At 47.6% G+C, this 24,975-nt stretch overlaps 1 protein-coding gene across 1 annotated transcript in view; it reads left to right on the top strand.

The window, feature by feature from the left end:
• The first annotated feature begins 8,935 nt into the window (after positions 1 to 8,935).
• CYB5B (cytochrome b5 type B) overlaps positions 8,936 to 24,975 on the top strand; it is a 36,861-nt gene continuing 20,821 nt past the window's right edge. Inside the window, exon 1 of the mRNA XM_075282012.1 lies at positions 8,936 to 9,163. Coding sequence (XP_075138113.1) covers positions 9,020 to 9,163 — 144 coding nt within the window. The 5' untranslated portion in view covers positions 8,936 to 9,019. The remainder of the gene's footprint in view (positions 9,164 to 24,975) is intronic.

Below are 24,975 nucleotides of genomic sequence, written 5' to 3'. Positions count from 1 at the left end.
TCGGCCCCAATGCCATGCCATCCCCCCCCTTCATCTGCCCCAGTGTCATGCCATCCCCCCCTTCATCTGCTTCAGTGTCATGCTGTTCTCCCCCCCCTTCATTTGCCCCAGTGTCATGCCGTTCTCCCCCCTTCATCTGCCCCAGTGTCATGCCATTCTCCCCCCTTCATCTGCCCCAGTGTCATGCTGTTCTCCCCCTCTTCATCTGCCCCAGTGTCATGCCATTCTCCCCCCTTCATCTGCCCCAGTGTCATGCTGTTCTCCCCCTCTTCATCTGCCCCAATGTCATGCTGTTCTCTCCCCCTCTATCTGTCCCAGTGCCATGCCGTTCTCCCCCTCCATCTGCCCCAGTGTCATGCCGTTCTCCCCCTCCATCTGCCCCAGTGTCATGCCGTTCTCCCCCTCCATCTGCCCCAGTGTCATGCTGTTCTCCCCCCCCTTCATCTGCCCCAGTGTCATGCCATTCTCCCCCCTTCATCTGTCCCAGTGTCATTGTCAGGATACAGAGTCGCCACGGTCTCCTTGCTGCGCGGCGTCTCCCTGGGAGACGTGTTAGGAGTTCTATTGGGTGTGCTTAGGTCATTAAGGGTTAATCTTTTCCTTGCCTTCAGTCTCATGTCATTAGCCATCAGGTGTGTTCTCTGCTGCTATTTAAACCCCACTCAGGCATGGATCCTTGCCAGCCATTCACTTTGGGTTTCCTGGTCCCCCTGCTCAGTCTGTTTCCCTGTCTGTTTGTATTCGGTCTGTTCCTTGGTTTGTATACCCGGCTTGTATTTTTTGCTATCCCTTGTCTTTTGATTCGGTACCTTTATTATATCTCCTGGCTTGACCTCTTGCTCGTCTGACCTCGCCTTCTCTTCTGTGTCTTGCTGGGACTTGTGGTCCTCCCTTGGTTCCATGCTGTTTAGTCTTTTGTTTTGCATTGCAGTTACACTGTGCTTTCTGTTTAGGTGTGACCCCCGTGACTCCAGTCCCTAGCACTTTCAGGGCCTCCTCTTCCCTTATCCTAGCCGCCGGGATAGAAGCGTAAGGAGTCGTGGTAGGCGCACTTCAATTAGGAAGTGCATTGGTCTGCCTCATCTCAGATACTACAGCATAGTCATAGCCGCAGGGCCTACAACCCCTTTTGTCATTAGTTGCACAGTGTTGCTTTCCCAGCTGTGTCACTTTGCACTGCCAGACCCTGACTCCAATCCTTACAGTCATGCTGTTCTCCCCCCTTCATCTGCCCCAGTGTCATGCCGTTCTCCCCCCCTTCATCTGCCCCAGTGTCATGCCGTTCTCCCCCTCTTCATCTGCCCCAGTGTCATGCCGTTCTCCCCCTCTTCATCTGCCCCAGTGTCATGCCGTTCTCCCCCTCTTCATCTGCCCCAGTGTCATGCCGTTCTCTCCCCCTCTTCATCTGCCCCAGTGTCATGCCGTTCTCTCCCCCTCTTCATCTGCCCCAGTGTCATGCCGTTCTCTCCCCCTCTTCATCTGCCCCAGTGTCATGCCGTTCTCTCCCCCTCTTCATCTGCCCCAGTGTCATGCCGTTCTCTCCCCCTCTTCATCTGCCCCAGTGTCATGCCGTTCTCTCCCCCTCTTCATCTGCCCCAGTGTCATGCCGTTCTCTCCCCCTCTTCATCTGCCCCAGTGTCATGCCGTTCTCTCCCCCTCTTCATCTGCCCCAGTGTCATGCCGTTCTCTCCCCCTCTTCATCTGCCCCAGTGTCATGCCGTTCTCTCCCCCTCTTCATCTGCCCCAGTGTCATGCCGTTCTCTCCCCCTCTTCATCTGCCCCAGTGTCATGCCGTTCTCTCCCCCTCTTCATCTGCCCCAGTGTCATGCCGTTCTCTCCCCCTCTTCATCTGCCCCAGTGTCATGCCGTTCTCTCCCCCTCTTCATCTGCCCCAGTGTCATGCCGTTCTCTCCCCCTCTTCATCTGCCCCAGTGTCATGCCGTTCTCTCCCCCTCTTCATCTGCCCCAGTGTCATGCCGTTCTCTCCCCCTCTTCATCTGCCCCAGTGTCATGCCGTTCTCTCCCCCTCTTCATCTGCCCCAGTGTCATGCCGTTCTCTCCCCCTCTTCATCTGCCCCAGTGTCATGCCGTTCTCTCCCCCTCTTCATCTGCCCCAGTGTCATGCCGTTCTCTCCCCCTCTTCATCTGCCCCAGTGTCATGCCGTTCTCTCCCCCTCTTCATCTGCCCCAGTGTCATGCCGTTCTCTCCCCCTCTTCATCTGCCCCAGTGTCATGCCGTTCTCTCCCCCTCTTCATCTGCCCCAGTGTCATGCCGTTCTCTCCCCCTCTTCATCTGCCCCAGTGTCATGCCGTTCTCTCCCCCTCTTCATCTGCCCCAGTGTCATGCCGTTCTCTCCCCCTCTTCATCTGCCCCAGTGTCATGCCGTTCTCTCCCCCTCTTCATCTGCCCCAGTGTCATGCCGTTCTCTCCCCCTCTTCATCTGCCCCAGTGTCATGCCGTTCTCTCCCCCTCTTCATCTGCCCCAGTGTCATGCCGTTCTCTCCCCCTCTTCATCTGCCCCAGTGTCATGCCGTTCTCTCCCCCTCTTCATCTGCCCCAGTGTCATGCCGTTCTCTCCCCCTCTTCATCTGCCCCAGTGTCATGCCGTTCTCTCCCCCTCTTCATCTGCCCCAGTGTCATGCCGTTCTCTCCCCCTCTTCATCTGCCCCAGTGTCATGCCGTTCTCTCCCCCTCTTCATCTGCCCCAGTGTCATGCCGTTCTCTCCCCCTCTTCATCTGCCCCAGTGTCATGCCGTTCTCTCCCCCTCTTCATCTGCCCCAGTGTCATGCCGTTCTCTCCCCCTCTTCATCTGCCCCAGTGTCATGCCGTTCTCTCCCCCTCTTCATCTGCCCCAGTGTCATGCCGTTCTCTCCCCCTCTTCATCTGCCCCAGTGTCATGCCGTTCTCTCCCCCTCTTCATCTGCCCCAGTGTCATGCCGTTCTCTCCCCCTCTTCATCTGCCCCAGTGTCATGCCGTTCTCTCCCCCTCTTCATCTGCCCCAGTGTCATGCCGTTCTCTCCCCCTCTTCATCTGCCCCAGTGTCATGCCGTTCTCTCCCCCTCTTCATCTGCCCCAGTGTCATGCCGTTCTCTCCCCCTCTTCATCTGCCCCAGTGTCATGCCGTTCTCTCCCCCTCTTCATCTGCCCCAGTGTCATGCCGTTCTCTCCCCCTCTTCATCTGCCCCAGTGTCATGCCGTTCTCTCCCCCTCTTCATCTGCCCCAGTGTCATGCCGTTCTCTCCCCCTCTTCATCTGCCCCAGTGTCATGCCGTTCTCTCCCCCTCTTCATCTGCCCCAGTGTCATGCCGTTCTCTCCCCCTCTTCATCTGCCCCAGTGTCATGCCGTTCTCTCCCCCTCTTCATCTGCCCCAGTGTCATGCCGTTCTCTCCCCCTCTTCATCTGCCCCAGTGTCATGCCGTTCTCTCCCCCTCTTCATCTGCCCCAGTGTCATGCCGTTCTCTCCCCCTCTTCATCTGCCCCAGTGTCATGCCGTTCTCTCCCCCTCTTCATCTGCCCCAGTGTCATGCCGTTCTCTCCCCCTCTTCATCTGCCCCAGTGTCATGCCGTTCTCTCCCCCTCTTCATCTGCCCCAGTGTCATGCCGTTCTCTCCCCCTCTTCATCTGCCCCAGTGTCATGCCGTTCTCTCCCCCTCTTCATCTGCCCCAGTGTCATGCCGTTCTCTCCCCCTCTTCATCTGCCCCAGTGTCATGCCGTTCTCTCCCCCTCTTCATCTGCCCCAGGGTCATGCCGTTCTCTCCCCCTCTTCATCTGCCCCAGGGTCATGCCGTTCTCTCCCCCTCTTCATCTGCCCCAGGGTCATGCCGTTCTCTCCCCCTCTTCATCTGCCCCAGGGTCATGCCGTTCTCTCCCCCTCTTCATCTGCCCCAGGGTCATGCCGTTCTCTCCCCCTCTTCATCTGCCCCAGGGTCATGCCGTTCTCTCCCCCTCTTCATCTGCCCCAGGGTCATGCCGTTCTCTCCCCCTCTTCATCTGCCCCAGGGTCATGCCGTTCTCTCCCCCTCTTCATCTGCCCCAGGGTCATGCCGTTCTCTCCCCCTCTTCATCTGCCCCAGGGTCATGCCGTTCTCTCCCCCTCTTCATCTGCCCCAGGGTCATGCCGTTCTCTCCCCCTCTTCATCTGCCCCAGGGTCATGCCGTTCTCTCCCCCTCTTCATCTGCCCCAGGGTCATGCCGTTCTCTCCCCCTCTTCATCTGCCCCAGGGTCATGCCGTTCTCTCCCCCTCTTCATCTGCCCCAGGGTCATGCCGTTCTCTCCCCCTCTTCATCTGCCCCAGGGTCATGCCGTTCTCTCCCCCTCTTCATCTGCCCCAGGGTCATGCCGTTCTCTCCCCCTCTTCATCTGCCCCAGGGTCATGCCGTTCTCTCCCCCTCTTCATCTGCCCCAGGGTCATGCCGTTCTCTCCCCCTCTTCATCTGCCCCAGGGTCATGCCGTTCTCTCCCCCTCTTCATCTGCCCCAGGGTCATGCCGTTCTCTCCCCCTCTTCATCTGCCCCAGGGTCATGCCGTTCTCTCCCCCTCTTCATCTGCCCCAGGGTCATGCCGTTCTCTCCCCCTCTTCATCTGCCCCAGGGTCATGCCGTTCTCTCCCCCTCTTCATCTGCCCCAGGGTCATGCCGTTCTCTCCCCCTCTTCATCTGCCCCAGGGTCATGCCGTTCTCTCCCCCTCTTCATCTGCCCCAGGGTCATGCCGTTCTCTCCCCCTCTTCATCTGCCCCAGGGTCATGCCGTTCTCTCCCCCTCTTCATCTGCCCCAGGGTCATGCCGTTCTCTCCCCCTCTTCATCTGCCCCAGGGTCATGCCGTTCTCTCCCCCTCTTCATCTGCCCCAGGGTCATGCCGTTCTCTCCCCCTCTTCATCTGCCCCAGGGTCATGCCGTTCTCTCCCCCTCTTCATCTGCCCCAGGGTCATGCCGTTCTCTCCCCCTCTTCATCTGCCCCAGGGTCATGCCGTTCTCTCCCCCTCTTCATCTGCCCCAGGGTCATGCCGTTCTCTCCCCCTCTTCATCTGCCCCAGGGTCATGCCGTTCTCTCCCCCTCTTCATCTGCCCCAGGGTCATGCCGTTCTCTCCCCCTCTTCATCTGCCCCAGGGTCATGCCGTTCTCTCCCCCTCTTCATCTGCCCCAGGGTCATGCCGTTCTCTCCCCCTCTTCATCTGCCCCAGGGTCATGCCGTTCTCTCCCCCTCTTCATCTGCCCCAGGGTCATGCCGTTCTCTCCCCCTCTTCATCTGCCCCAGGGTCATGCCGTTCTCTCCCCCTCTTCATCTGCCCCAGGGTCATGCCGTTCTCTCCCCCTCTTCATCTGCCCCAGGGTCATGCCGTTCTCTCCCCCTCTTCATCTGCCCCAGGGTCATGCCGTTCTCTCCCCCTCTTCATCTGCCCCAGGGTCATGCCGTTCTCTCCCCCTCTTCATCTGCCCCAGGGTCATGCCGTTCTCACACACACACACTCACCATTCCTCGTTCCCCCGCAGCTCTCTCCCTCATACATATATTGTAGCCGCGATGTGATGACGTCATCACATCGCGGCTACAAATGCCGGAGCTCAGCGTTAAAGCAGGAGCTGAGCTGTGACAGCTCCTGCTTTAAACGCCTATGTTGTCAGCTCATCGGCGTCCTACCGCCGATGAGCTGAATACATAGGCGTTTAAAGCAGGAGCTGTCAGCTCCTGCTTTAACGCAGAGCTCAGTTGGAATCGGGACATGCCGACCGGGACCATTTTGTTAGGTCTCGGCCGCACCGCGGGGCCCCGCTAAGCGCGGGGCCCCGGGCGCTTGCCCGACTCGCCCGGCCCTGGATCTGCCCCTGCACTCCTCTCCAGTCCACCCTCAACTCCGCCATTTATTTCATCCACCTCTCTTTGCATTATTCATCTGCCTCCCCCCTTTGCTATTTCTTTCACTGGCTACATATTGCCCAGTGAATAGAATTTATAATACTAACATTGTTCTTTGACTGCATCTACTACTGACTCATCACAGGTAAAGTTCGATCCTCTCAAGACCTCTTTCTTTACTCTGCTCTTATCATTTATCACACCACATTTCTCCCTTACATTCGCCAATACTCTGGAACATATATATATATATATATATATAATTTTTTTTTTATTTACACATTTTGTCCCCCACAATCACAACCTTCAAGAGGACAGTAAAGACTCATCATCTCTGAAGGAAAGCCTATAACCTTTAATAAACCTGTTACCACTATATTACCATTTGTGCAGTTTAACCCTCACCCACTGCCTCGTCCCCCCTTCCCTTACAGATTGTAATCCCTTGCAGGCAGAGCCCTCTATCACACTGTACAGGTTGGTTACAATGTTAGTTTATTGTACATGTGTATTTTGTGTTTTGTACCGTGGAATTAACATTGCTCTAAAAATGATTATTAATAACACTAATAATAATTGACCGGCATTGTTTTTTTTGGGAACATTTTGACTGGCATAATTGGTATTGTGCCTGCCTTGGAAGAATTGTGGTTGGGTGGCATAGGGAGCATTGAGCACATTGTGGCTGGCATGAGGGCTTATATGGTCATGTGGTGAATGCAGTAGGTATGGAGGTCACTCTATTTATTATAGAAAACTGTGGTTGGCATAAAGCATATTAAAATGGTTTTCCCACAAAACAAAGAATTTATTGCCCATTGTGTGCGCTGCGGCACCTTTACACAGAGAGTTGGACCCTTTCAATCTAATATAAAATAGGCCTTTTTATCTAGCTTCTAAAGTTAAACTGTGAAGCAACCACACCACCCGCTTTTCACCTGTGTATTATTTTTAGGCCCTGTTCACACGGTGGAAACCTTTTCTGCAACCGTCTTTTTTTACGCGGCTAGCTGCGACGGGATGTTGATGCAGTGCATTGGCATTCTGTTGCGGCATCCCGCTCCTCATTAGGCCTGACTGAATGGGCCTAATCAGGGGGGGGTCTCTGAGTCGCAGAATCTGCCTGAAGATAGGTCATGTTGCTTTTTTTTTCCCGCTAGCTGAGTCTCCCTGCCCACGCTCTCCTAAGCCCCGCCTTCTCTATAATAATAGTCAGGGAGAGGGGGGCAGGGCGCTCTGAAACCGGGCCCATGGATTGAAGTGGACCAAGAGCAAAGAGCTCTTTGTTAATCACTACACAGCATGGAGTACATGCTGTGAAGTGAATAGGATAGTCGTTACAATCCCAGCTCTGCTTAATCAACAATCAGTAGTGTCCGATACTATAAACTCAGCTCGTCTATACCGATAAACTGAGCGTGTAGTGTCCGATGTAGGTGAGCTGAGTGTGTAGGAGATGTAGATGTAGGAGAGCTGGCAGATATGCAGCAGACTAACACACTCAGCTCTGCTAACATCGGCCAGCTCTGCTACATCTCTGGTGTAGCAGCTCTGCACTACACCCAACCAACCCTCCATCTACTCCTCCTGTCACACACATCTCATGTGCAGCAGAGCTCAGCGCACACTGAGCTCTACTACATCTCTACAACAGAGTGTAGGGATGTAGCAGAGCTGAGTGTGTGCTGAGCTATGTTACACCAGAGATGTGTGTGACAGGAGGAATAGCCAAGCTGAGCGCACGGCTGGCTCTGCTTCATTTCGCCATAGGTATGCATTGACCAGCGTTGATTGGCCAGTCTTACAGCATTCGGCCAATCAACGCTGGTTCTGCCGAAGGAGGCGTAGTCTAAAATTGGACCAGAATGGAAATTGCTGTGGACGGCTCTTAGACTCCGCCTCCTCAGGCAGAACCAGCGTTGATTGGCCGAATGTCGTAGACTGGCCAATCAACGCTAGTCAATGCATTCCTATGGGAAAAAGTCCGCTCTGGCATATCGCAAGCTGACAGGGGATCCCGACATAATAAAGGTACTTGATGCCCCCAGATATGCTTCCCCTGCTGTCCCAGTTGCATTGCAGGGTGTTCGCATCATTTCCTGGGGTGTGATAGTGGACTTGGTGACTCTCCTGAGTCGAATGGTGAGATCCCCTGTAGAGAAGCATTTTCTCCCATAGACTATAATGGGGTTCGATATTCATTCAAATAGTCGAATATTGAGATGCTATTTGTAACAAATATTGAATATCGAACATTTTAATGTTCGCTCATCTCTAACCGGGACCCCTTCAGGTCAGCCAGCCAAAGGGGCTGTAGTGTTCAGGTAAACACTGTGGCCTCTTTATTTGAATACCAAGCACAGTTTGCTTTTGCTTGGTATTGCAGCTCAGCCTCAAGGGAATGGGACTGAACAGCCACTGTACCATATGCCCAATGAAAGTGATGTCATCATAATAGGGAAAAGGCTGCAGAACTTGTACCTCTCCAAACAGCTGATCTGCAGGGGTCCTAGGTGTCCCACTTCCTCAATGTTATATTGATGACCTATCCTAAGAATAGACCATCAATACGTAAATCCAGTAAGCGACCCCTACTGGGAGCCTTGATTTTTTGTTTATTATTCCTTTTGCTCACTTATATAGCGCCATCATATAACGCAGCACTTTACAGATACTGTCCATACTGTCCCATATTTTGTGTTTACCATATATACCTATATATCACATCTCTCTCACAATAGCTAGTAAACCTCATACATGGTAAATGGACTATTTATTGTGTCTGCTGACCAGCACCTGGTAATAAATTCTGTATTAAGTTTCTTAGAATAATAAATGAATAAAACACTTCTAGTAATTTCTTCACCACAATGATGACCTTTGACTTAGCCTTTGATTCACGTCCGTGCCCGTGTCAAAGATGGATTCTGGGAACTCCACGCTTTTTGACGTATATTCTAATTCGTCAGTGGCCTGAAGGCAAGGGCGGTGTTGATTGGTCAGTTGTCTGACACATGTCCCGCCTTCTTGAAGGCGATTGGTTGTCGCCTTGGAGACCTCACCAGTGTCCATGAGCCGAGTGTAAGGCGTCGATGTACGGAAGTTGGAAGCAGTCATAGCGCGACGAGTTACGTAACGCGTTCTCCACACACTGGCAATGGCGCACAGTGAAGGCAGCCCCAGCGAGGAGTCTCAGGTGGTTTACTACACACTGGAAGATGTCAGGAAAAGAAACAGTGCTAAGGAGCTGTGGCTGGTCATCCATGGCCGGGTGTATGATATTACACGCTTTGTGGAAGAGGTGAGTCTGCCAGGCATTACTTGGGGAAGGGAGGGGGGATCATGGTGGGTGCTTTGCAGCTTAGATGCTGAAGCAATATTGTGCACAGTCTCCAGTGATCTGAATGCACCGAGATGTGCACGAAAGTCACCTGAAAGAGCAGGCAGTCCTGACCATAGCTGAGCATTAGTGATCCCCATTGTGTGATGACTCCCTGTATAAATATTCAATGCAAATTGGACCAGTTAAGTGACTTTCTAACCTTATGAAAAAGAAGTGGAGGTGGGGTGATGTATTGTGATCCCCTATCTCAATATGAGCATTGCTTATGTATATTACAAATGCTGTCAGTGTATAATTGAGGTCTGACATCTGGGAACCTTGTGATCCCTACATCTAAGCCACTATGGCGGTCCGAACACTAGGATCCTTGTGATCCTTACAGCTAAGCCACTATGGAGGTCCCGCCACTAGGACCCTTGTGATCCCTACATCTAAGCCACTATGGCAGTCCTAACACTAGGATCCTTGTGATCCCTACATCTAAGCCACTATGGCGGTCCTAACACTAGGATCCTTGTGATCTCTACAACTAAGCCAATATCGGGGTCCCATAACTAGGACCCATGTGATCCATACAGCTAAGAAACTGTGGGGGTCATACCACTAGGACCCTCATGATCCCTACAGCCAAGGCACTCTGGAATCCTACCACTGGAAGCATTGGGATTCTTACAGATAAGACACTGTGAAGTCTTTGTGATCTATTGCAAGTTTTTGTCACAAAGATCACTCCTTGAAACATTAATAAAAGCTTATAATGAATCAAACATTATATGTACCAAAAAAGTATAACTCATCCCACAAAAACCAAGTCCTTACATAACCATGTTGACAATAAAATAAAAAAGTTATGAGTTTTTGAAGGGGGGAGGGGCGTAGGAAGAAAATATGAAAGAAGTTTCAGTATTAAAGGGATTGTCCATGAATTTTAGGAGGCCATGAAAGGTGAAAAAAGGAAAAAAAAAAAAAAAAAAAACGTATACTTTTGTACCTAGTACTTTGCTGTCTCCTACTGCTGTCCGGTCCTAAGGCACTCTGGGTCTTGTTCAAGTGGAAGTCCTTACATGACTACTAAGGCCAATCAGCAGCTTAAGGAAAGGACTCGAGACTTCACTCACGTACATCACCTGTGACGTTTCAGTTCCTTTCCTTAGGCCGCTGATTTGGCCTCATCAGTCACATGTGCCGAGCACTTCCGCATGAACAAGCCGCCGCGAGACTGTACAGTGATGGGGGACAGGTGAGTATGTTTGTGGAGAGGTTGGCGTTTGTTTTAAATTTTTTACCTTCCATAGTCTCCTTGCAGAAATCTGAACTTTCTGGACATTTTAATTACCCTGGGTCTTTAAAGGATTAAGCAAAAACCTAACCTTGGAAAAAAACTGAGATTTTATTTTCTTACAAAAATTGCTCAGGCTAGGTTCACATCTACACTGGGCTCTCCATCATTTGGATCCCCCGGGGAAACCGAACGACTGAGAGCCTGATAGCTAAATCAGCTTTTACCCGCGAATGCCGGCAGACGCCATAGACTATAATGAGGATCCATCATGAGTCTTCTGTTTTCATACTGAAAACAAACGTAGAGAAAGTCCCCCTTACATGATTTTTCTTACCACTGATTTCTGGCAGTGTTTGCAGTAGAGTATCCAAAGCAGATGTGAACTTGGCCTCAGCCTTAATATTTGGTGGGGGAAAAAAAAGCATAACAAAACACATGAAGGGAGTGAAAGACAAAACAAAAAGTACAGGAATCCCTCCCTTGATGGGGTGCCATGTGCCAAGTGGTGATGTTGGACCTCAACAATAGCGTCTTGTGCTATTCCATTTCTCGCCAGGTTCACATCTGCATTGGAGTCTCCGTAGGAATTGCTGAAAATCATCAGAGTTGTTTTGTTCTGTATGTAGGACTTTTCTGTCCGCCGGTTTTATACTAGAAGCAAAGCCAATTATTGACCTCAGCGGGGACCTGTGACAGTTGCTATAAGCCCGCTCCTTAGTATCGGACCAGGGCTTTTGAAGATTCGCCTAATGTTCTACGTTAAAGGTAGTCTGTCACCAGAACAACATATTAACCAGCCCAGCAGAGAGGTCACACCTGAGTTACATTGTCTTCGCCATGTGAGTCAGTGCCTCTATTGCCAAGAATTCAATGTTTTTGTCAATATGCACATGATTTATTTGGAACAATGAGGGCATTGTCATTGCTCCAAAGAGCAAAATGGCGATACCCTTAGTGCTAGTTCACACGTAGTTATTTGGTCCGGATTTTGACGCAGGAAGCCGCGTCAGAATCCAGACCAAAATGCGCTTGTCGCAACTTACGACAGTCGTGGCTTTCCGCTCCGGGTCTTTATACTGGTATGGTCATCCAGCTGAAGAGTACATTTGGGAGTATCATTGAGTTCTGCTTGGCTGATCAGCCAGGAGTGTTCTTAGCTATGCTCTCAATGTTTTCTCCATCCTGTCCATTTCAGTGGAATACCACTCATAATGTACAGCCCTATTGTCTAGCCCTCTTATAGGATTCCCATCCTTTGTTAAATTACAATGTGCCATGACAGAAGAGCTTGGGGAACAAATGATAATACCCCCTGCTGTTACTGACAATCACAGACAGAAAATCAAGGTTTGTCAGGTTTTGTTTTTTTGTTGTTTTTTTTTAGACTTGAAGACCTCAAATCCTAGTTGGAAAAAAAAATTAATAAGGAATAAGTTATAGCAGGTCTTTCTGTTGGTGAGCTAAGTGGAATGTGACCCCCAACAGAAGTTGCTTATGTCCAAAATAGATTTAGATTCCCACAATCCTGTAGGTCACTACTGAACGCTGAAATTCCACTGCAGATATCTTTGTGTAAAAGATCATCTGTCATAGGAAGGAACATTGGGAGTGTCTTATCAATTGTCCTATGCCAGTTTGATATTTTGGTACTATATTAGGTGCAGGGTACATTCTTGTGCCACAAACCGCCTTCACTGGCTTGGCCCGATATATCTATTATAACTTGTTTTCTGGCATGAGTTATACCGGAAACCTACGACAGTTCGTAAGTGGCGGAGGTCTTGTTCCTGGCGCAGGGGCGTGTGTCTGATTTATGAGGGGACTGGCGCCTTGTCACAAATTAACTGTGCCTAGCACCTATTTGGCACTGTATAGTACCGTTACTCTTCAATTAGGGACTTAGCAACAATATACTAGGCCACGGATGCGCTGTGACCTTTTGTGGCGCTACTGATTGATTTTAACTGTTTAAGCTAAGTTCACGCAGTAAAAATATTTCCTCTGTTTTGCCAAAACCTCTTCCATTCAGGTCCTGGCATATGATTATACTTAAAGGGATTCTATCATTAGCATCCCTTTTTTAACTAAGAACATGTCGGAATAGCCTTAAGTAAGGCTATTCTTTTATAACCTTTCTTTTTCTGATCTGCGCCGTTGTTCCTGAGTGATTTCTTCTTTCTTCCATATGTAAATGAGTTTTCAGACAGCACAGGGGGTGCTGTCTGAAAACCCTCCAGCGACCCCCTCCATCTTCTTCTCCCAACCACCTCTTCACTGTGTCAACGGCCGCATCATCATCCGAAATCGCTGACTAGGCACATTTGGTTTTCTGTGGCTAAATGGGCGCACGTGTAAGAGGCCTGAGGAAAATGGCCGACTGATGCGGCGAAGAGGCGGTTGGGAGAAGAAGATGGAGGCGTCGCTGGAGAGTTTTCGGACAGCACAAGGTACGCCCCCTGTGATGTCTGAAAACTCCTTTACATATGGAAGAAATAAGAAACTTCTCAGGAAAGGCAGCGTGGATCAGAAAAAGAAAGGTAAGAGAAGACTAGCTTAAGGCTATTCCAATGTGTTCTTAGTTAAAAATAAATAAAGATTCTAATGATAGAATCCCTTTAAGCCAGTGTTTACTTGCCATCTATTGTATTCATTGTCGGCTGTATGCCTTTCTCTGCTGCAGTGGATGCAGTGACTGCAGTCTATAGCAGCTCTACTCCTCCATACTTTACACTGCAGCTTTATGTATCCAGATTCACAGATGTGAATATGCACAATTTGGGCAGATAGTTGTTTGGGTGACATTCAGAATTTTAATATTGGGCACCACAATAGCTATATAAAGCAGTTCTGCTTGCTGGTGGTTCATAGAGGGGCATTTTTTGGGCACGTTATGGAGGCATTTTGGTAGGTAACATTGGTCCCTATAGTTCTAAACATAATGACCATCTTTTGCAAGGGGAAAAGAGGAAGTTCATTGTGCTGGTTACTACCCTAGTCATATCATTCAAAGCCTCTGTACCAGCCATCCTTAAATCATTTATGTTCTATTCAAATCCATTTTGGGTTACTTTCACACCATATTTTGGCTGCGGATAATATCCTGACTTCAGGTGCTGTTTGCCTAAACTAATAGTATTGTAGCCCCGCACGATGCTGATATTTCAGGTGGTCAAAACGGAAATGTGCCACATTATACTCTTACAATTGGCAGCCTACATAATGCTGTTAGACGCCCCCAGCCCGCACTGTTTTCCACTAGATACTTGAGAATCAAAGGTTGCTGCCTCCTTGCGTTATAACTGCTGTGAGTTGCTGCCAGTTTTTGGCCTCTTGGCATATGATAAAAGCAGCGTTCCAGAGAAGCTGATGGGCGGCTGCACTTCCTGGTATCCAGTGCCCCTGACAAGGTTATTTGGTGACTAAATGATCAAAGGGATTTTGCTTTCTGTTTTTTTTTCAATGATGGGTACAGGGTGCTTCCCAATCGAAATACTTATAGGCTGAAGCCCCACGTTGCGGAAATGCAGCTTTTTCTGTTGTAGATTTCTGCAACAAAAAAAGCTGTGTTTCCTCAACGTGGGGTTTTAGCCTTAAAAAAAAAAGGTGTGCACATTTTGCATGTTGTAAAGGGTTTTCTAAATTGTGCTCGGTTTTGCAGCTCTTACCCATTCACTTGAGCTGCACAAAGGCCATGTGACCAATGAGTGTGATGGCAATGGCTTGTGAAGCAGAAGTAGCGCTCAAGGAGTGCAGCTATCACACTTCAAATAGCTGATCTCAAGACTCCAGCCAATCTAACATTGATCTCTAATTAGGATATGTTCTCAAAGTGTTAAAGGGGTTGTCCCATCACAAGGATCCTATCTATACTGCTAGTCTATGTGGATTTAAGACTTTTCCTAAATGCATTGCTTTATCAAAACTGCTTTGTTTGGCCGCTGTGTTAATTTATTCACTTCATTGTTTACACTCCGTTTATATGGCCCTTGGGATTATCTGCTCATTTGTCAAGTGATGTAGCTGCCTGCTCTCAGGGGGGAGGAAAGGGCTGGGAGCAGCTCTGAGCTGTTTGTGTCTTTTAAGTAGGGGAGCTCAGGGATTTCTGAGCTCTTATCAGTCGGTTTAATTGAATTTAGCTGATAAGGGCTGAGATAGGGAGTCCATTACCTCTGTATGTAATGCAAACTGACTCGCATCCAACTCTGCTACATCAGCTTCACACTGTGGTAATTCATTTACAACCAATCCCTTGCAAGTGAAACCCCGCCCACCTATGTGCCGAGAAAAGTGAAGAGAGCACAACAGCCTGCAGGTTAGTGAACAAGCGTCATGGGAATACCCCTTTAAGCCTGGAAAACCCTTTTAAGGCTAGGTTCACACCTGCGACTGCTCTCCGCCGGGGGAATCCATGCCCCATTCCCCTTTAAAAATATGGAGATAAAAGTCCAGCAAGCAACACTCTTCTCTCTGCATTTTTCGTCTTTTCGAGTAGAAACACCCAAGCAGATTCCCCTGAATGCAAACCCGAATATAGGCGTGAACCTAGCGTAAGTAGAAAAGAAATCATTGTAAGACTGGGGCCTGAGGTAGCGGAAATTCTGCAGAAAGTTTCACAGTACCTGCAATATATTTATATACTTTCCTAAACAAGCAAAGTATACAAAGAAGGATAACTTTATTGTCCTCGGTGCAGGCATAGATGGTACTGACTCTAGATTACCATGGGACACTGTGCTGAGTCATCATGAGATTGATAGCTTGAGACAAGAGAAATCCATAAATCAAGTTGGTGTCTTATTAGAAGCGTGCATGGGGAGGAGATATGCTGTCATGGACACGTATCCCCTATCCACAGGACATGGATAAGTGATCACTGAGGGCCTAATGGCTAGGTCCCTCAGTGATCAGGAGGATGGCGTCTGGAAGTTGTCCTAAAGCCTCTGTGTGAATGGACCACCAGTGCACTTGTGTGACTGCAATCCATTCACATCTATGGGGCTGCAGAGTTTAATTCTAATCGGTCTTCCTCTCTAAAACTCTCCCCTCTACAATCTATTCTGAATGCAGCGGCCAGGCTCATCTATCAGTCTAGATCAGGGGTGCTCACACTTTTTCAGCATGTGAGCTACTTTATAAACTGAGCAAGGCAAAAGATCTATACCCACTTCTTGTGGGTGGGATCGGGCGGAGCGTGAGAGCAGGAGACAGCAGCGTTCTGTGGCCGCCCAGGGATCCCCGATGTCTGCTTGTTCACAGCGCAGGCTGAGAGTTATCTCTGGACACTGGCAGGCCGGGGCTGCGGCAGTGAACAAGCAGCACCCCGGCTCCCTCCAACCCTAAGAGCGGGGAGCGCGTCATCCCCCGGAGCTGCTGCTGCTCGGCCTGCAAGTGTCCGGAGTGCTTGTTCACAGCGCAGGCTGAGAGTCGACTCTCAGCCTGCTCTGTGAACAAGCAGACACCGGGTATCCCTGGCTGCATCCCGCGATCGACGTATTGGGCACCCCTGGTCTTGATGGTCCAGCGATGTCTCCGGTCTGCATCAGTCACTATATTGGCTGCCTATTCATTACAGAATACAATATAAAGTTATCACCTTCATCCACAAGGCTCTTCATAATGCTGCCCCTCCCTACATTTCATCCCTCATCTGTCTATTGCCCAACCTGTGCTCTCTGTTTAGTCAATGACCTAAGACTTACATCCTCTATTATCAGAACCTCCCACACCCGTATACAAGACTTCTCCCGAGTTGCACCACTTCTCTGGAAGGCTCTACCCCGTTCAACCTGATTAACTCCCAATTTCTACAGCTACTAGCGCAAACTAAGGACATATCTTTTCAGGCAGGCCTATCACAATTCCTAATGTAAACCCTTCTACAGTTAAAATCCCTAAAACTAACCCCCCTCTGTTCACACTCCCACATTATATGATTCCGTATCGGACTATAACTATATATCCAGGCACCATCTGCACATTAGACACTGACTGATGACTGCTCATACAACTTTATTTATATGTAACGAAAATAACCTTTATCACAACGAAGGCTGGACTGCTCTATAAGCACTACTACCTCTGATGCCACCCCTGCTACTACTTGTGTCACCCCCTTTACCTCATAGATTGTAAGCTCTTGTGAGCAGGGCCCTCAGTCCCATTGTATAAATTGACTATTACTCTGTAATGTCTTTTTGTCTGTACTTGCACCCTACAGTTTGTAAAGTGCTGCAGTATTTGTTGGCGCTATATAAATAAGGGCTCGTTCACATCTGCGCCCGGCCCTCCGTACTTGAGGTTTCCGTTTCCTGCCTAAAACAGAGGCAGGAGACGGAAACCTGCAGGAGTCTTTCTCACCCATTCATTTGAATAGGTGAGAAAGCTGTCCGGCCGTGAGCGGCAGTGAGCGTTTTAGGCTCTCCGCTGCGAAAACGGGTTTTATAATCCAGACACAGAGTCGGACATGCAGTACTCTGTGTCCGGATAAAAAAAATCCGGTTTCGTGGCGATGAGCATAAAACGCTCACCGCTGCTCACGGCCGGACCCGGTCTATGGTTTCCGTCTTCTGGCATGCAGAAGACGGAAACCATAGAACGGAGACCCTGAACGCAGGTGTGAACCTAGCGTTATTTTGTCCTGGCAGCAGCATAGCTATAAGTTGAGCTGCAGTCACACAAGAACATACTGATGCTCCATTCACAAGAAGACTTTTCACCCACCATCCTTCTGATATCTGGGTGACCCATCAGTTGAGCCCCCGATAATCGGACACTTATCCCCTGTACCATGGATAGGGATAATTGTCTTTAACCTCACAACTACTTTCTTATGAGGAGGACAGGGAAGCTTTATCCCTCATTCTGAATGTGGTGTGGTTGGGCTGGCGTGCATATCACTCCATTCATTTCAGTGGGAACACTTGAGCTGTCTGTACTGCTCCCATTGAAACGAATGGAGTGCTGCACACGCTGACCTGACCTCCACTCTAGAATGGAAGTCCGCCTAAATTCTTCTTCATTTTCAGCTGTGTGAATGGCCCCTAAGTATACAATTCTGAAAGCTCAGCTATGAATCTTTCTTATGTTTGTGGATTTGAAGAAAAACAACTTTGAAATCTTCTGCAAATGAGGTGGTTGGTGCATGGGGGAGTAGGCTCTCAGCTCTGGGAGCACTGCTTTTCCCGCTCAGAAAAGATGGATGATGTCATAGCAGTGGAAGAATCCATTCTCACTGTACAGGGTAGCACAGGCAGGAAATGGTAGGGGTCTGAGTGGCCTGAACAGTGCTCCAGGGAACTGAAGGCCCTTCCCCATTGCACCAAAAGACTCATCTGCATAAGACTTGTAAGTTATTTTTCTCCTCATCTGCAAAATTTCCCCCATAGATTGTAAGCCCTTGCGGGCAGGGCCCTCTACCAAATCAAATAGGCTTTATTGGCACGTCCGAATGGGTATTTGGCATTGCCAAAGCTAGTAAAGGGAGGGGGGGGGGAGTTGCAGTCGAGGGGGAGAGTATGGGGGGGGGGGTGGCTGATTTGGGGTATAACAGTCCATGGAATCTCATCTTCCTCTTAGTTGGTGACTGCTATATGGGGAGGTGGGGTGGGGCGGGTGGTTTGGGGTACAACAGTCCGTGGAGTCTCATCTTCCTCTTATTTGGTGACAGCTGGACACGTATTGGGCAGCGATCTCCACAGTGGCCTCTTCTTCTCCCAGTAGGATGTAGAGTTTCCTCTTCTCATCTGCAGATATGAAGTCTGGGATGTGGGCAGAGAGTCTTTGGTAGTAGCCTGCCCTCACAGCTGAGCCAGTCGGTCATTTTTAGTATTATATCTACCTGTATATTCTGTGTACTGTATGTAACCCCCAAATGTAAAGCACCATGGAATTAATTTTATTATTATTTATTTATATAGCACCATTGACATACATAATAAAGGTCTGTTATTACCGATAAGAGATGAATGCATTGGGGAGGTGGTGGACTCTCCTTTTCATATGTAAAAACTTTGAAATAATGATTTTCCTTCATATTGCACCCCTAGCTGGGATATTTGGTGCACAGCCATGCTTGTGTCACTGACTTTAGTGTGCAAGGCCTCCTTGTTTTTATTTTTCTGACACGTGGCTTGCTATTACCAGCACTTGCCACATGGGGGTGCTGTGTGCAAGTCAAAACTCTTCTTCTCACATGGTTCACCCACTGCATAACAAAGTGCCCAGAGGGAGGGTGGACAGCTACTTTTGACAGGGTGAAAAGTTTGCCATGCCTTGCCCCACTTGCAACTTTCACACAGCTGTAAATTGTGTGCGTATGCTACAGTCATCTTCTGACATCAGTTACAGAGATGACATGGTTAAACCAAGGTCTTAGGTCTGTTCTCCGTTTCAGAGCTTCTGACTATCAACCTATTAGTGGGGTGTGGTACGTCTAGTGTTTCTATTTGTGTGTGCAAATGTGTATTTATGCTGCCAGGCTGCATGTGGCTCACTAGTGAGCATGCTTGTGGTTTACATATATTTACTATTGCATCACACCATGTGAGGATGACTCCATGTTAGCTATATAGGGTAAAGGTGAAAGTGTGTGATACAGCAATTTTACAGAAATCTTAAATGCTTTTGAAGGGACAACCCCTATTATCGCATATACACAAGATTTCTAGGGGTCCTACAAGAATTCAGGTCCCTGAGTCCCCTGCGTAAATTAAATGATGTTGTACATACAGAACCATTGTTTCATTCACCTTGGTGAGACTGCTGAAAAGAAAACCACTGATGGGGCTTTAAGGATTTGTTGGAGATTAGGAAAAGGGTTTGCTTTTTTTCGCCACGAACATTGCTCTACTGTTCTATGGGCTGTGTGTTCTGCAGAGTAGCCCAAGAACTGTCCTAGCCAGGGGTGCTTGGGACATAGGTACACCTGCAACAGCAGCGCCACTTATGTCATTACTTGGTACGGTCACAGGACCACAAATGCTGGGAGACAAAATGTGAGGAAGTGAGTAATATGTTTAATTTTTTTATCAGTATTAGAGATGAGCGAATATACTCGATCGAATACCTCTGTCGCATAGCTCTCGGTGCAAAAACGCTTCCGGGGCATCGAATTTTTACTGCTCCTCCCACCTTCCCTGGCGCCGGGAGCTATGCGGCGGAGGTATTCGATCGAGTATATTCGCTCATCTCTAATCAATATCACTAACTTTTGAGGTAACTAGTCTTATTTTACAGAGAAGGTGATTTTGGACCATGATGTAATGCACTTTACTTAAAAGACTAATATTGAGACAAATGTTATTGTTTGCATAATAAAAAGTTATGTAATTTCCAGTATATTTCTGTATCAAATCTGCTTTCTAAAATTCTTTCTACTTACCGTACTCCCAGTGGATAAATATTAGTCCATGGTCATGTGCTGAACAGTCCATGGTCATGTGCTGAACAGTCCATGGTCATGTGCTGAACAGTCCATGGTCATGTGCTGAACAGTCCATGGTCATGTGATGAGTGCACAGCTCATTACCAGGGAGATGTCTGATTACTGTGCTGTGACTATAACAAGCTGTGCACCTGTCTATCCATCACATGACCATGGACTGATTTTTATATCCACAACAAGAATGATTGAAAGCAGAGAAAGTAAACTGGTAAGGCTAGGTTCACATCTGTATACAGGTCTCTGTTGTTCGTGTCCACTGGGGAACCCGAAGGATGGAGAGTCGGTCTGCTAAAACTGTGGACACCTGCAGACCCCCATAGACCATAGTAGGCTCCTCCAGGTGTCTGCCATATTTATACTTAAAACCCACGGAGAGAAAAGTCGTTGGTGCCAATTTTCTGCAGTGGAGTCTCCTGGCTGCTCGTGTGCTTACAGATGGAATATTGTTCACCAACAACAGCAGCTTCACAGAATTTTTTTTCTTGTGTTTTATATGCCTGGCTGCCTGTATTTGCCTTGCATTTGCAATCTATTGGTCCTGGACTTTTGGTGCTTGGGCTTACTGGATATTATGGTCACTTTTCTCAGGTATTTGTTTGCAGTTTTATAGTGATTTCTGGCAGAATAGCAGAACATTATTAATAATGGATGGGGGAGAGGGACAGACTGCTGCTTACTGTACCCACTCGCAGCCTCAGATAGAAATGTAAATTGTATTTCAGCTATAGTTTGAGTATTTTCAACAGAATAACTTGACTGCCTATCAAGACCATGTAGATATTTCAACTTTTCATGAAAACTCAGGTACCCTTTAAGGGAGGGATGACTGGTAAAGACACTTCTTTGTATGGAAACGCTCAGCAGGCATGTGATGCTTGTATGTGCTGCACTATTTAAATGGACCACACTGTAGATGTGTTTAAACTCGCTTATGCTCAGTTCACACGATCGCTTTGGTCCTCATGGGGACCCCAAAGATGCAAAGCCTGTCTTCTTAAAAACCAGTTACCCACGAACCCTGCAGACTATAATTGGGGTCTTCTGGGTTTCTGCCAGTTTTATACCGAAATAGGCGGAGATTAACCCTTAAGTACTATCATGGTGTCTATCATACACCACTGTCCTACATATATCATTATGATAGACTTAAGGGTTAAAGTCCTCCTTGCAGAACTCTTCTCTCTGCCGATTTTAGGTGGCGTTTGCCGTGAAGACTCCAGTGTAGATGTGACCCTTAAACATACAGTCCTGTGAGCAGTTTGGCAAACCAAAAAGTTCGGACAGGTTAAACCCAGTAGTGATTAGTTAATGGAGAGGGATCACCTGCAAGAAAACTAAATCCCTACATCTTCATCCCTATCACCTGCAGAATACTGACCCTTCTTACAGCGGTTTGTGAAACCCCTGCTTCTCTTCATTCACAATGTGTTAATGGCCATTACAACAGCCTTCTTGCCCCTTTAATTGACCTACATAGTGCCCAACTTATAGTGACAGTGAAGGACAGGTAGTAGAAATATTAGAGAGCTGCTAATACTGGGCATGGGGGGATGGGTGAGGATCCGTTCCTCTCACGTCTGATTTATTGCACACGTGAACTTTAAACAATGTGTCTTTTCACATGGGCATTTCTTAATACACTAATCGTGATTGCCTGTCTTCCCTATTTATCTGGTGCCCGTGCTCCTCGTGTTCAGTGCCCTGTGGCTGGTTGTGGAACGGTTGCCCTGTGATGAGCTCACATCCAGAATGACTTTTACAGCTTCCAACTTTCACTGTAATTTCTCTTGCAACATTTCTGCCCTCCTTCAGGCATCGAAACTCTTTCCAGAGCATCACAAGCTTTCTATAACCGTCCCTGCAGAATCTACTTTATATCCTCCTTGTGTGACGACTAGTCATTTGTGTAAGCATACAATTAGAAGGGACCGATCGCGGCAGATCAAGTGTAGACCTGATCACTACCGAGTGTGGGAAATTATTGCAAACATCTATTCATCTTAAAAGAAAAGAATCTTATTACACATCATTACTTCTGCAGAATTAGTAGTAGTTATTAATACTTATTTAGGTAAAGTGAGCTATGAGCCGGCTACATCACCAGAAGTACGAATGTCTCTTCTGTCCTGCCTGACTTGCTATAGGCCCTATAGCAAGAGATATAGTATATAGAGTATTCAGCTGCTGCTTAAAAACAGAATTTTTCCATTCGCACACAGCAAGCATACATATTGAAGAATGGAAACACAAAATCCATATATTTAAATAATACCTAAATGTTAGATGGGTACAGGTACAGTCCCCGCCAATCATCAGAATGGGGGCCAGTAACAAACAACTGTTTGAGACCCCCCTCCAAATACAGCCACTCTTCTGGGATATATTTTATTCTTTTAACCCCACATTCTGATATTTAGTGAAGATTGCCAGCACTCACCCAGCCAGCACTCACCCAGCCAGCACTCACCCGGCCTATCTTTCACTTTGAGATCCAGAACTGGTCTCCCAGCTAGTCAAGGGATTGATACACCAGCTAGAATTCACTATTATGCAGGTCTGTAAAAGTCTCATAGACCTAGAAACCAGGGACCTTCTGGCTATGGTGTAACTCAGCAGGTCAGTCTGCTGACCACATGACCAGCTGGGGAACCAGTTCTGAAGCTCAGTGAAAGATGTGGTGGGTGATTTGTCAGTCAGCACCGTTCCCTACATATCAGTATGACCTGTACGAGAGGATTTAAGAATAAAATATATCCCGGGAGTGGGATTTTAAACAGTTGATGTCCCATAACAAAGATGGGCCATCAAGGTCCTAGAAAACACTTGGGAAGCAACACAATACAGTAATGCATACATACGATTGGTGGGGAGTGAGATACTCTGCAGAAATGTTTCCATCACTTTAGAAGTCGACTTAAAAGACTGTTTAACCCTTCACTTCCAAGGAGTGTAAACCAAGGCAGTTTATGGCTCTCTAAGCCCAGCACTGTAGCGGACTCCATAGTTTGGGGCCTAAGGCTCTTGGGTATGTTATGCCTAGCTTAATGTGTTGGCTACAGACAAGTGTCTTACATTTCCTTTTTTTTTTTTCCCCTTGTTTTATATCATGTGGATGATGATGGGAGTGGAAAGCAAATGACTTCATATGCAGATGATTCACACAGAAAGCGTGTTCAGATTATATAATAAGTTCTCGCTGTGGGTGCTGGCGGGCACATGCCGGGCACAGGAAATAACTTATGTCTGCTTGGATATTAAAGTAACAAGGATAAGAAGTCAGCACTATACTGACTCCTGTGTACTGTACACGGTGATCTCCCTTCTGTATAACTGTAGTGTTAACTGTACAATTGTGATTGAAAATGAAATCTTCTAACTACAATGTAAGCCATGTTCTTGGCGTAGGATTACCGAGCAGCAAATGGTTGCTTGTGCTATACTGAACCCGCTCTGCTATACTTGCATTTTCCTAGTGAGACCACCTCAAAGCTAAAGGTATTCTGTTTGATTCGGAGATAGAACTCATCTTGTTTCTCCCCTTGAGTTAACAAATAGTGTTTTACAGGCTGAATTTTACTCCAGAGCTGCATTGACAGTAATTCTGGTCATCTTGGGGAGTTGTCAAACAGCTCGTTCTCAGATAGTCAAACAGCTCGGCTGATGTAGGGGAGTTGTACAGTTATCTGATACTAACATCTAAGTATCACTGTAAAAATGACATTTTCTTGGAATAAATAGCTACAGAAGACATTCTGAGCAGACACTGAGCCGGCGTGGAATCCTGCACAAGTTTCAGTTCTGGGCCCTGTACATTTGTGAGTCCAGATCTGAATCATATATCTTATAAAAATGGTGTTTTGCAGGTGGTTGTATGATTTATCTTTCTTTGTTTAAAACGGGGTTTGCCTGAAGAACGGTCATGACGCTTCTTTTTTTCTGCTAGCAGCTAGCGGTCTTCATAGACCACCATTGTATGGAGGCGGATTTTGAGGCGAAATCTGCTGTCAAAATCTGCCTCATTGCCCCCGTGTGAACTAGCCCTTTAGGTGTTTTTTTTGTTTTGTATTTTCCCCCGGGAGCTAGGGTTGGGATATTTTTACCTAAAAATAAAATGTCACTTTTATTTAGTTTCAAAGCCTATGGGCAATTTTTGACTTCTACCTTGACTTTCAAGTCTTCACAGCAAAAAACCTAAAACAAAGTTCTGTTTCCACTGGAGAATAAATTGGATATGTTTTTAGGATTTGATGTGCATGCTGCGTTTGTGTAGAAAGATAGGTTTTATTAAAGTAATCTACTTGGGCACTATTTTTGGCATTGTTATAGGGACATTGTAGCAATGAGGCTTAGTTCACATGTAAATTACGTGTTATGGCACCGGACAAAAACGCTTCCTAATTAGGAAGCTTTTTTTGGACCTTGCCGCGCTTTTCGTAGCTTTTTTGTTTTTTTTTTTGAGCGGTTTTTTTTGTAAAAACCGCCGCAAAAAACGCCAGGCTGTTTTCCCCTTCCTTTAAAGTAAGTGGGCCGAAAAAAATGCAAGTTTTTCGCCTCCCATTCACTTCTATTGCTTTATTCAGGCGGAAAACGCCTGAAGAATAGTCATGACGCTTCTTTTTCCTGCTAGCAGAAAAATCTGCTAGCAGAAAAAAAAAAAAGCTAGCAGTCTCCATAGACCACTGGGGTGGATTTTGAAGCGAAATCTGCTGTCAAGATCAGCCTCTTTGCCCCCATGTGAACTAGCCCTTAGAAGTTCACTGACCCAGATTTACTAATAGGCAGTCTGAAATGCACCAGATTTATCACAGTGACTGATGATAGACCTGGGGTATCCTTAAGGGGGCACTATGGGTGCCTCAGTTATAGGGGTACTGTATAACTAATGACATTAGGGAAGGCCCTGTTATAAGGGTACTGCAACTGTGCTGTGGGCACTGGGGTTCACAATTTTATAGAGGTACTTCGGCTGTCAAACACTTTTCAACCTTACACAGTGGATAGATAGTTACCATCCCCTCCTTTTCACCAAACCCTTCTATGAAGAAT

Source organism: Leptodactylus fuscus, chromosome 7 (genome assembly GCF_031893055.1).
Source record: "Leptodactylus fuscus isolate aLepFus1 chromosome 7, aLepFus1.hap2, whole genome shotgun sequence".
NCBI classification, from domain to species: domain Eukaryota; kingdom Metazoa; phylum Chordata; class Amphibia; order Anura; family Leptodactylidae; genus Leptodactylus; species Leptodactylus fuscus.
Note: the sequence above shows the minus strand (reverse complement) of the source record. Positions and strands in the feature narration are given on the sequence as shown.